Source organism: Carassius auratus, chromosome 12 (assembly GCF_003368295.1).
Source record: "Carassius auratus strain Wakin chromosome 12, ASM336829v1, whole genome shotgun sequence".
NCBI classification, from domain to species: domain Eukaryota; kingdom Metazoa; phylum Chordata; class Actinopteri; order Cypriniformes; family Cyprinidae; genus Carassius; species Carassius auratus.
In genome coordinates, this window is record NC_039254.1 from 9,917,152 (window position 1) to 9,928,866 (window position 11,715).

Here is an 11,715-nt window from a genome sequence, read left to right on the forward strand (position 1 = left end):
AAGGGACACCCATGGTGAACATTGTTGAATGCACTCATTCAATCTTATAATGCACCTCTGTCCCAACTGTGCAATCAAAGTATATTCATCGGCTAGCTGCTATACACATGCACTGTAAAGGTGTTGATACATGTGGCAACTGTTTGAGCAATTTTGCTGAGCAATGTTGCCGTCGACAGGCAACCAGGTGAGACGTTTATGACCAATCTAAAGTACCCAGATAGAAATGTGTTGCCCATTCTCAACTGGAAAGTACCCATGCAACATTGCTCAAAAAAAGTTGCCTGGCAACTTTGCTCAAGAAAGTGTATCATTAAGTGTCACCTGAATCAATTCTCTATACTTGAAATAAAATAAATAATACTTAAACATCTGTAAATGAAATAAGATTTGTTATTTCAGCCTATAATTTATAGACTGCTTTATTTTTCTTTCTGTCCATCTGGAATAAGCCATTTAATTATTATTTTACTGTAAACCTTGATCATCACTTATGATCATTCGTTTATTTTATTTTTTTAGATATATATAGTTTTTATTAATGTTGTGAGTTAGTTTTTATTTTATGTTTATTTTAAAGCGTGTGAAATGATGCAAATACGATATGCATTTTTACTGCTTAAAATACACATCCACATAATTTACAATGTTTGAACAATCAAGCTTAACATTAATTTCTTACTAAAGAATCTAACTTAGTAAATACATTAGTATAGCTTAAGCTTTTTTATTTCTTTTATTATGAAAACTTTTAAAGCTTGCAAGACGACCAAAAGTTTTTTGGCCTGAGCTCTTTAGCCTGGTAATACCAGACTCTGCTACTTCACTTTGCTTCGTAGACAGTACAGAAGAGAAATGAAATTGAGCGGAAGTAGGAAGTCTGACGTAGTCAGGCTATGAGCTCTTCCCCTTGTAGTAAACATTCCGTTTCTATGGCAACTGTGGAACTACAACGAGAAGCGACAATTGATTACGTCATCGAACAGGCTGTTTTTAAAGAGCCGCGCGCTCGCAGAAGTTCAGTGATAATCTGAGCGAATGCGAAGAGAGTCATTGAACGAAGAGCAAATTCTACGAATACTGTATACAGACGCTAGTCATTACAGATAGTCTATATTCAGCGTGTAGAAATTCCCACATAGTTTATAGACACAAACTGTACTGTCAATCTCAGACACAGTGTGTATCAGAAATAGTTTAACAACTTTACATCTGATAACATCAGATATAGTTTGACATCAATATCGGACAGTACTCAATAGAGTGAATCAATAATGTCCACACTAAAGAAAGAAGTGCAGCTGAAGGCTGACATCAGCAGCACTGTCCTGGAGAATGGGAGTGATGATCAGGGTGGCTTGAATATTTCTCCTGCAACCACTGAGAAGACGAGCCCGAAAGGTAAATGTTAACAGACCGTTTGATCTATCTATCTATCTATCTATCTATCTATCTATCTATCTATCTATCTATCTATCTATCTATCTATCTATCTATCTATCTATCTATCTATCTATCTATCTACATGCAGATTTTATTTTGGTTTAAATTATATTAAAGATTTAACTTTATGTTAAGATTTAAATTGTCCATTAATACACCAAATCTAATGTGTACCATAGAGCAAACCACTGCATGTTGAGTCATTTAAAGTAAACCAATGTCAAACAACATAACAACAATAGCACAGACATCTTACAAGTTAGACTAATCAATATTCATGTTTAATCTGCGGTAAGCGATGTTCCTAGTAGCTTATTATTTGTTTTTCTTCTTTTATCTGAAGATACTAAAGTGAAGAAGAGCAAGAAAATCTGTGCATTCTTCCGAAGAACATGGAAGGCTGTGAAAAAATGCTTCCAGAAAAACAGAGTGGAGCCCATCGGGGTCTCAGAACAGCCTGATCCAGAGCCACTGTGTGTCCCAGGTGCTGCACCAGTACCTGTGGTGGATCTGGCTGATGCACAACAGCTGTCTCTCTCAGCTCCAAGTGGTCCCGAGCCTCAAGTGACAACAGAAACACAGGAAACTCAAGTGACAACTGAGTCAATGTTACACAACCATATCCTTGTAAACATTTTCCAACTGGAGCGTCGCATGTGCAAATGTAAAGTGCTCTGGACACCTGCCACTGAGGTCTGGCCCAATGTCTTTATTGGAAATGAGTAAGTCTGCAAAACACTGCTATCGTACGAACAGGAATGCAGTTATGTTTTGTTTTAGAGTTGTTTTATAATTGGAAATTCTTTAAGATTAATCTAAGATGTGTTTTTGCACAGAGAGACAGCAATGGACCGAGCCAAACTGAAGGAGATGGGTATTACACACATCCTGAACACTGCGGCATACAAGGAATACCTGCAAGGAAAGATCGATACGAGGGCAGAATATTACACCGAAATGAACATCACTTACTACGGTGTGCTTGTAATGGATGAACACAGGTTTGACGTCAGCAAGGACTTATTCCCAGCTTCAGAATTCATCCACAAGGCCCTGAGTAACTCAGAAAGTAAGAGCTTGCACTCACACACACACAATTTATCATCCATCATTTATCCTACAGTGACAAACTGTGTAGGAAGAATTTCTTTTAAGTGTCTTTCTTTTTATTTCCGCCAGATAAGTTGTTACTGCACTGCTCAGAGGGTGTCAGCCGCTCGGCCACATTTTTTCTGGCATATCTGATGATCCACCATGAAATACTGTTGGAGGATGCCATTGACCACGTCATAGAAAAGAGATGGATCAGGCCAAACAGGGACTTCTTGAAGCAGCTGACAATGCTCAATTCAAACCTCAAAAGTCAGCGAATACTACAGTTAAAAAAAGAGTACAGCTAAAAAAAAAAACAGAGCAAAGTAAAAAATAAAATAAAAAATGTAGTTAAAATCAGGCACCGATTTATATATATATTTTTTTGTTGTTTAACATTTACAAATATGTAAAATATTACCTTTGATCAAAATAAAACATTGTTGTCTCAATTATAGTCAAATGCACTTTATTTCTAAAAGAGCTGTGGATTAGCATCATGTTAGTAAATCAACAGAAATACACAAATAGTTAAAATGTATTTACAAAAAATGAAAGTAAAACCTTGCCTACACAAGTTGTAAGTGCCTCTTCAAAAGCACATAGAACCCATTAAAGTCAGTCATATGCGATAAAAATTTCTGATTTACTCCGAACCTACTTTAGACAATAGGACAAATGAATATGGAACCTCTGATGCCTTATTGCAGAAAGCTTCCAGTTGTTATGCACAACAGCGGACACATGCAGTGTAGACATGGTGTAAGAGTTTCTGTAACGCTCAATAGTAATGAGCAGTCTTTCTTTCTAACTCAGATGATGACTGTGCTGCCTTCTCTCCGAATAGATAAGACATTTTGTTTCCACTGACAAAGTGAATTTAGTGAATACTGATTTGAACAGATTTTAGAAATCATGTTAGTAATATGGACTGTCTAATGTTACATTAGAACTCTTAAGTACTTGCAATGATGCTGAAAATGTCAATAAACAATAAACTCTTTCTAAAGGTCTCAAATTTGCAACAATTGGTAAGAAAAAAGGATGCTTATCCTCCACATCTATAATCCATTTTCTTTCTATAAAAACTTTATTCATAATCAAAGAAAAAATAATAACCTGTTTCCAAATAGCACTTGGATTTACATGGATTGGCTGTTATCCTAACTTTGCAACAAGGGAAAAAACACACTGGACTTTGCCTAGACAACAGAAAAGAATGCATACAAGGCTGTACCCTGCCCCCTCCTATGGTACTCAGATCACATCTGTGTTATGCTAATTCCAGCATACAGACCACTTCTGGAACTTGTCAAACCAGTTCAAAAACTCACAATTTGACCAGATGATGCTACCTCAACACTACAGGACTGTTTTAAGTGCACAGACTGAAACATGTTTAAAAAGGCAGCCACCTCACCTACAACAATCACACAGACCTGCAGGAGTACACTGAAACAGTGACTGCTTATATCAAAAAGTGCACTGATGGTGTGACAGTCACCAAAACCATCACCACATGTGAAAACCAGAAGCCCTGGATGACAACAGATGTTTGTGGGCTGTTAAAGACCAGACATGAAGCATTCAGATTAGGAGATAATGCAGCCCTCATAAAAAAAAAACAGCAAGAGCCATTCTGTCCTGTGGCATCAAAAATGCAAAATGGTCATATGCTCAAAAAAATCAACAATCACTTCACAGACACCTGGAGCCTGTGGCAAGCCATTCAGACCATCACTGACTACAAAGCCCCGACATTGGCCTGTTATAATGACACATCCCTCCCAGATGAACTCAACCACTTTTATTCATGGTTTGACATACATAATGACACACCTGCACAAAAACTTCCCATACCTCCCAACAACCAGGCGCTCTGTCTGTCTCCAGCCGATGTAAGGAAGACCCTATCTAGGATTAACCCACGCAAGGCTGTGGGTCCTGACAACATAACTGTCCGTGTACTGAAAGACTGCTGCACAGCTGACAGATATCCTAACAGATATCTTCAACACCTCACTGAGCCAGGGAGTCGTCCCCACGTCTCAAATCCACAGCAATCATACCGGTACCAAAGTAATCACCTGTGTCCTGTGTAAATGACTACCCTCTCCTCTCCATCCTGGACATGCTCCAGCAATGTCAACAGTATCGTGAAGGACCCCACCCATCCTTCCTACAATCTCTTCCAGCTCTTACCATCATGAAGACCGTATTGGAGCATCAGGGCCTGCTCTGCCAGACTGCTCAACGGCTTTTTCCCCCAGGCTGTGAGAGCCCTGAACTCAAATCACCAATCCCTTCTCTGAAACCCCACACAAACCTCGTACCACCTGAAACATGCACAATCTCACCACCTCCCAAACCTTACCACATCACAGAAAAATTGTCTGAAACTCTTTTTGTGTGTTTATGTGTGTGCAATTTGAATTGTGCTAAACACAGGTGAGTGGGCCTGCACAAACCAGCTGTAGTAACCCCCTATCCTCTATGTGCATTAGAAACTTTACACACACCACTGTGTTTACATATTCCCAAAAAAGTTTGTAATATGTGTGTTTACATGCTCATGCACTACAAATCATCCTGCACTGTTCCCCAGCCAGCTGCTTGACTTACAATGTTTCTCTTTGCACATGTACAGTATTCTGTAAAGCATATAGTCATATAGTTTGTATTTTTTAGTTTATGTATAGCTAAACATTTATATATAGTATACTTATAGTCAAAATCTGTCAGTAGGTTAGTTGTGTATAGGTTTATACTGTTTTACTTCATTGCTGTATGTCTGTATTTATGTAGCACCATGGTCCTGTCCTGTGAGGCACAACATTTCGTTCGACTGTATGTCCACACACATGTAGTGTAATGACAATAAAGCTTAACTTGATTCGACTTGTGTGCTTACACTATTGAGTATCCTCCTCCTAAAAAAATTTACCCAGACACTTAGACGAGTGCTGAGAGGAGAATGATCTATAGCGTGTTGGAGGGACTTCGGCTCCATTAGGCAGGAAATGGCTAGACGCCTTTTGACTGCTTCTAGGTTTCTATGAACTTTCCTGATAAAGAACCCACAGTTTGGATGAAGATCTTGTCATGAACGTCAGTGTGGTGTCCTGGCTGCAGCAATCACTTATCTATTCCCATCCCTCGCTCGATTCCTCCTACAATTTACCATACTTTCAACAATACAGTGGAAAGCAACAGTTGCAAAAACACTGTATGAGTGGTTAAATCTTGAAGGGGTCATATGATGCGATTTCACTTGTTCCTTTATTTTTGGAGTGTAACAAGCTTTCGTTGCATGAAGAAGATCTGTAAAGTTGCAAAGACTTAAGTCTCAAATCCAAAGAGATATTCCTTATCAAAGTTAAGACTCTGCCTCCCTAAAACAGCTTGTTCAAACACGTCTCCACATCTCTACGTCACTGTGTGAGAATATTTGCGGAATGCCGCCCATATGTTCATGCAAAGAAAGACGGCCTGGTTTCAGTAACCACAGTTATCGTTGAAACAGCCATGTCAAGGAGATACTGTGTGTTTCTAGGAAAGCAAAAGCACTTTATTTGGCCTTCTGAAAGTAGGTGCATTTAAGAATCTGTAAGATTACAACAGAACAGTAACGCATTTAATGGGGACAAACCATTTTCGTGAACCTAGGAGAGGAGGTAATTCTGATTTTTGCTACGACAATCTGGCGCTTCTGAATCAGCTACTGTAAGTATGTTTTGTTATTATTTTAAGTATTTGTAATTGAATGTTCAAATGCGAGGTTTTGCATGCCGTGTGTGTGTGTTTGTGCGCATGTGTGTGAGAGAGAGAGACAGTCACACAGTGGAGTCAACTGTCTTGACCGTCCGTGGCTTGTGTACATCAAACACATATGAGCTTCATCAATGTGTCTGTCACGCCACTTTGTTTCCCTTTTTACAGGGTACATACTGTACACATTTTTAGTGAACAGATTCAAACCATCCCCATATATTTCTTCCATGATTACAATGCTGTAAGTGTGACAAATAATTCAGGAGCAGACTGATGGCAAAGCAGGACTTTCTTTTTAAACATGACAAAAATGAAAATCAATCTTACAAGACAGGAAACAAAAACAATGTAGCACATTTGGACACAAAGGGAGAGGAAAGTACAGCAGGTACCAAGGAGAAATGGCACAGACAGATTGCAGATAAATTAGTGGGCTCATCCAAGAACAGAGGAGTTGTAAGCGTCAGAAGAGCAAATACACTAGACTAACTTGGATTAGACAGAGGACTGACAGAGATCACGTAGAAGACAAGATTAAGAGAAATACAACTTTAATAGAGTGAAAATTTTAGCTGTTCCCTGCAGACCCGGCCAGCAAAGTGGACTCCAAAAGACAAAAACAAACATACGTGGGGAAACAACCACACAGATTAGATCTAGACTCCTGAAGCTTCCGAATATACTGTTTGAAGTAGGATTCACCACTTATGTGTCAAAGCATTATGAGATATTAACCCATTGGTTTTGCTTTTATTTTAATGTTGTATCAACAACCATAATAAACTAACAAATCAACATTTTAAGATCTTTCTTTTAATTTGTGTTTATACAAATAAACAGCCAACAAATTGAAAGGAGCACTTGTAGGGTATAGTTGTCTTGGACTTTATACTGACACCTACTGGCATGTTTTGATGGCTCCTCTGATCTCATGACAGTGAACGAAGTAGCCGACATTAAAACAGCTTAAAAAAATAAAATAAAAGTTCATTCCATGTGTGCACATCTTTTTAAACACATTAAAAAAATTATATAAATATATTTGTGCAAAAAACGTTTACAATTAGCTCAGAAGTTACTTACAAAAGTAACTTAAATAAATACATAAATAAATAAATAACGCAATGCATCAATCATTTTGAGCTATTAAGTCTTCTATCTACTATCTACTAAAATCTACTCTCATACAATGTGTTAAAAGAACTTAATTTGTGTCATAAACACAAATATATTTTTTTCTGTTAAAATCAACAGATAGCATAGCACATATGATAAATTTTATTTAAATTAAATTAAATTAAATTCAAGTTTATTTGTATAGCGCTTTTTACGATACAAATCATTGCAAAGCAACTTTACAGAAAATTACGTTTCTACAATATTTAGTAGTAGCTTATAAGTGGTGACTGTCAGTTTGTCCATATAACAGGGTTTTTCAGACAAATTAATACAAGACGTAGTCAGCCAGACGATGAACACTATTAACAGCAATTATTATAAGATGCAATCACACTTGTAGCAATATTTGTAAGTTATGTTTGTTGATTCAGGGTTAGCATCATCTGGGGACTCTGAGTTTATTTCTTTAAATTTAACGAATAAGTAAGATGTTGGCCATGAACATAATTAACTTTTTAAATACATCCAACGTAAAAATTTATTATCTTACAAATATGTGTAAACTATGTAAAGCAGTAATGTGTTTGAAACATTGAGAGATTATTGTTTTTTTTTTAACCCGGAAGGTGTTGTATCTCGATTTTGAGGCTGGCTTCACATGTTTTAGACATTGAATGTAGTGTTGCCAAGTCTTTGCTTTCCCCCCGGAATATACATTGTACTAGTTTTGGCCGTAGTTTGCCCTTTTTTGAGTAGCAATTGGTCTGGTTTTGTTACGCAGACCTGGCAACCCTGATTGAATGAACGTGTACAGGTGACCAAGCTACGGGTATTTGGTATTTTAGGTAAAACGGGTATCGTACATCAAGAAATGAAAACAACTTACTTCCTCGCGAACTTTCTAATCACTTCTTTGAGCGTTATGGTTGGTTTTTCATTCTCTAAACTTGCCAGGCCAACGGTACCGGCGATAGCGCATCACTTTGGAACAAAAGGCAGGTACGAGGAAGTGAACCCACATCTATTAGATCACATTTTGTTTGTGAACAAATCACTGGTAGCTCCCCCGTCTTCAGATTGCCGTGCAATTCACATGGTGTCGGTTATACGCCACGGAACGCGCTATCCAACCACCAAAAATGTGAAAAAGATCGCGCGATTGTTTGATCTGGTCTCGTCTCACGCATCGGGTTCAGCCTCATGGCTAAATGATATTAAGACATGGAAGATGTGGTACACTGAAGACATGGACGGCAGACTGGTGGAGAAGGGGCGCGATGACCACAGACATTTGGCTATGAGACTGGCACAGTCGTTCCCCACTTTGATTTCGGAGGATCATCTCCGTGCCAACCGCATTGAGTTCATCACCAGCTCCAAGCATCGCTGTGTTGATAGTGTCAAAGCTTTTCAAGAGGGTCTTCACCGATTCTGGGATGTTGAGGGTAGGCTTAGTGTTCCTTAATAGATGTTTTGTTTGTCTCGTAAACATTTTAACTTAAGAGGTAGTTCACCAAGAAAATAATTATTTCTCACCCCTATTTCATTCGTGATCTGTATGACTTTAGAAGATGTTAAATTTCAGATTTAAATTAAAGTTGTAGACTTTTTTATAAACGATTCAGTAGAGTCAAATATTTTTAAGCCCTACCTTGATATTAAACAAAGGCAGACTGCTGAATTCTCAGTTGACTACAGCGCTTTTAGGGCTAACGTATAAAGACACTGAAACACAATGAGAAATTTCCTTGGTAAATCTGCCATAAAGTGCCTTTTACTATCTTTGTAGACTGTTTAAACAACTTTTCAACTGGTGGGGATTACCTGTAATCCAGTAAGCTTTTTAGTTGAAGTAATGGCCCTTGGTAACTGTTGTTCAAGTAACCACACTTTTTATTTTACAGATATGGATTACAAACACTATGTGGATGATTCATTAATGAGATTCTTTGACCATTGTGAGAGATTTGTTGAAAGCGTTGAGAAAAACAAAACCGCTTTGAAAGAGGTAGAACGCTTTAAATCTTCAGCAGAAATGGATGCAGTACGGAGGAAAATATCCAGTCGCCTTCAGATTCCATACAGTCAGTTCACCCCAGGTAATTTGGGTTTTTACATTAGGGGACAATTTATCTGACTTATCAGCTGTAGTTGTTAAATGTAAATGTGTCAATTTAAAAAATAATCATAATCTTGATTTAAAATTTGTTGCTAGATATGGCAGAGGCCGCTTTCTTTTTGTGTTCCTATGAGTTTGCCATCAAATCCGAGAACTCTCCCTGGTGTGATCTGCTGGATGAGTCTGATGCTCAAGTACGTATGTCTGGTTGGAAATTAAACGCTTTCATTTTCAGTGGATCTAATGAATGGTATTAAGATTCAAATAGTAATTAGACATGTCAGCTCCATTACATTTTATTCAGCATTTATTACATCTTTGATATTGGAGTGATGACCACTACACAAAAACTGCATCTTTAGGGCATAATCTGAATTTAAGATTAGATTTGAGCTCATAAAATAATTTTTTATTTATGAGTTTCTCAGCTGCATTAAACCTGGCAACCAAATGTATGTTCTCTTATCTTATGTTCTCTCTCTTACATGTTTTTGCCCTCTTGTTAGGTCCTGGAGTACAAAAATGACCTGAAACAGTACTGGAAGAGGGGATATGGGCATGACATCAACCGTAAATCCAGCTGCCCTCTCTTTCATGATATTTTCAAGCGTCTTGATAAGGCTGCTGATCACTACAGGTTAGGAGATTGAGATGTGGACTGCCATTTGTGGTGTATTTGTCCACTTAAAACACTCCATAGAACATATCGATGTTTGTGTTCATTTGTGTCTTCTGTAATCTAACAGATCTGGAGAAGTAAAAAAGACTGCCACCATCCAGGTTGGACATGGTGAAACCTTGCTGCCTCTGCTCTCACTGATGTCCTTTTATAAGGATAAAAAACCTTTAACTGCAGAGAATTTTTCATTGCAGCACAGCCGCACATTCCGCACCAGTCAGATTATACCTTATGCTGCAAATTTAGTCTTTGTTCTGTACGAATGCAGTGATGGACTCCGTTTACAGTTGTTTCTCAATGAGAAGTTAATGACTTTTCCCAACATGAACCATTCGGCTCCACTGTATGAAACGGTCAGAAAGCATTATTCAAAGCTCCTCAGTGGCTGTGAGTTTAATAAGGAATGTAATGTGCCTCAGTCAAACCTCAGGAACACTGAACTTTGAGTTAGGTTTATTAAATAGGTTATCACAAGGTTGAATTACAGTGCACTTTCAATGACTGCATCTTTTGATTCTATATTTTTCAATATGTTGTGGTTGAAGGTTTAATATGTTGCTTTATTGATTTCAATGGTTACCAAATTCCGAGAGGGGGGTGATTTGAATGCTTTAAGAATGATTTATGTTTGTTGTTGTTTTATTTGCCAAAGATAATTATGGTTATACAGTGCCAAATCATTTGTAATTTTGTAATGAAAGCAGTTTAACAGAAAACGTGAAGTTTTATATATTTTATTTTAATAATAACTGTGCAATTTCTAGTGGGTAGTTCACTAAGTGGGTTTTTACAAAAGCCAAAGACCACATGGGATCAGATCCAATCTTAAAAATGGGTTGTAAATAATAAGAAGAAAAGAAATCTGAAATCTTGGTGTGTGTATATATATATATATATGTATATGTATATAGTATGATTGGGATCTCTTTGATCCAAAAAAAGGAACCAAATGAAATTAAATGTTTATTTAAACATTTATATTTTGCACTTGCTTTGCTTAACTGTTAAGGTGATAAAGCAGATGAAATAAGAGTAGGCTATCTATAAAGCTATATATATATATATATATATATATATATATATATATATATATATATATTAGTCTACATTATCACTCAAACAGCTGATAATATCAAACAAAAATAATATATTTAATTTCAAATGTCATTATCACTTTATATTAATTACAACGACATAGTAAGAGATGAACCAAACATTTTATTGCACATATTTTTGTTTAGCCTTTTATTTATTTGTTGTGGATCAGATGAGAGGCTTGACTGTTTAAAATAAAATAAAACATGGATGCAGATGTTTGTATTCATTAAGGGTGCAATTTTCTGTCTCTTCAAATCAAAACATAAAGTACCCCAACATTGACTATTCAAATGAGTTCATCTTTTATAGCTAGTATCCTTCATTGTGATATGGAGTTCCATTTAGAGAATTGGTAATCTGCATTTGATAATCTGGAAAAACATTTTTATGGATC

The 11,715-nt window shown here is 37.0% G+C and overlaps 2 protein-coding genes across 2 annotated transcripts; both read left to right on the top strand.

Moving 5' to 3' along the window:
* The first annotated feature begins 978 nt into the window (after positions 1–978).
* LOC113111784 (dual specificity phosphatase DUPD1-like) lies at positions 979–3,395 on the top strand. The gene is made up of 4 exons (XM_026276870.1): positions 979–1,401; positions 1,787–2,165; positions 2,280–2,512; positions 2,623–3,395. The coding sequence occupies exons 1-4, from the start codon at positions 1,275–1,277 to the stop codon at positions 2,841–2,843; spliced, it is 960 nt and encodes a 319-aa protein (XP_026132655.1). The 5' UTR covers positions 979–1,274; the 3' UTR covers positions 2,844–3,395.
* A 4,743-nt stretch (positions 3,396–8,138) lies between these two features.
* minpp1b (multiple inositol-polyphosphate phosphatase 1b) lies at positions 8,139–11,556 on the top strand. Its single transcript, XM_026276872.1, has 5 exons — positions 8,139–8,870; positions 9,330–9,524; positions 9,641–9,738; positions 10,051–10,181; positions 10,291–11,556. The coding sequence occupies exons 1-5, from the start codon at positions 8,297–8,299 to the stop codon at positions 10,667–10,669; spliced, it is 1,377 nt and encodes a 458-aa protein (XP_026132657.1). The 5' UTR covers positions 8,139–8,296; the 3' UTR covers positions 10,670–11,556.
* Positions 11,557–11,715: the final 159 nt, after the last annotated feature.

What these genes read in the sequence shown, in the direction of transcription:
- LOC113111784 (XM_026276870.1), top strand. Translation starts at nt 1,275, where the DNA reads ATGTCCACACTAAAGAAAGAAGTGCAGCTGAAGGCTGACATCAGCAGC. An exon ending in AATGTCTTTATTGGAAATGA is followed by an intron (nt 2,166 to 2,279) that starts GTAAGTCTGCAA and finishes GTTTTTGCACAG; the next exon opens with AGAGACAGCAATGGACCGAG. An exon ending in GGCCCTGAGTAACTCAGAAA is followed by an intron (nt 2,513 to 2,622) that starts GTAAGAGCTTGC and finishes TATTTCCGCCAG; the next exon opens with ATAAGTTGTTACTGCACTGC.
- minpp1b (XM_026276872.1), top strand. Translation starts at nt 8,297, where the DNA reads ATGAAAACAACTTACTTCCTCGCGAACTTTCTAATCACTTCTTTGAGC. An exon ending in CCGATTCTGGGATGTTGAGG is followed by an intron (nt 8,871 to 9,329) that starts GTAGGCTTAGTG and finishes TTTATTTTACAG; the next exon opens with ATATGGATTACAAACACTAT. An exon ending in ATACAGTCAGTTCACCCCAG is followed by an intron (nt 9,525 to 9,640) that starts GTAATTTGGGTT and finishes ATTTGTTGCTAG; the next exon opens with ATATGGCAGAGGCCGCTTTC.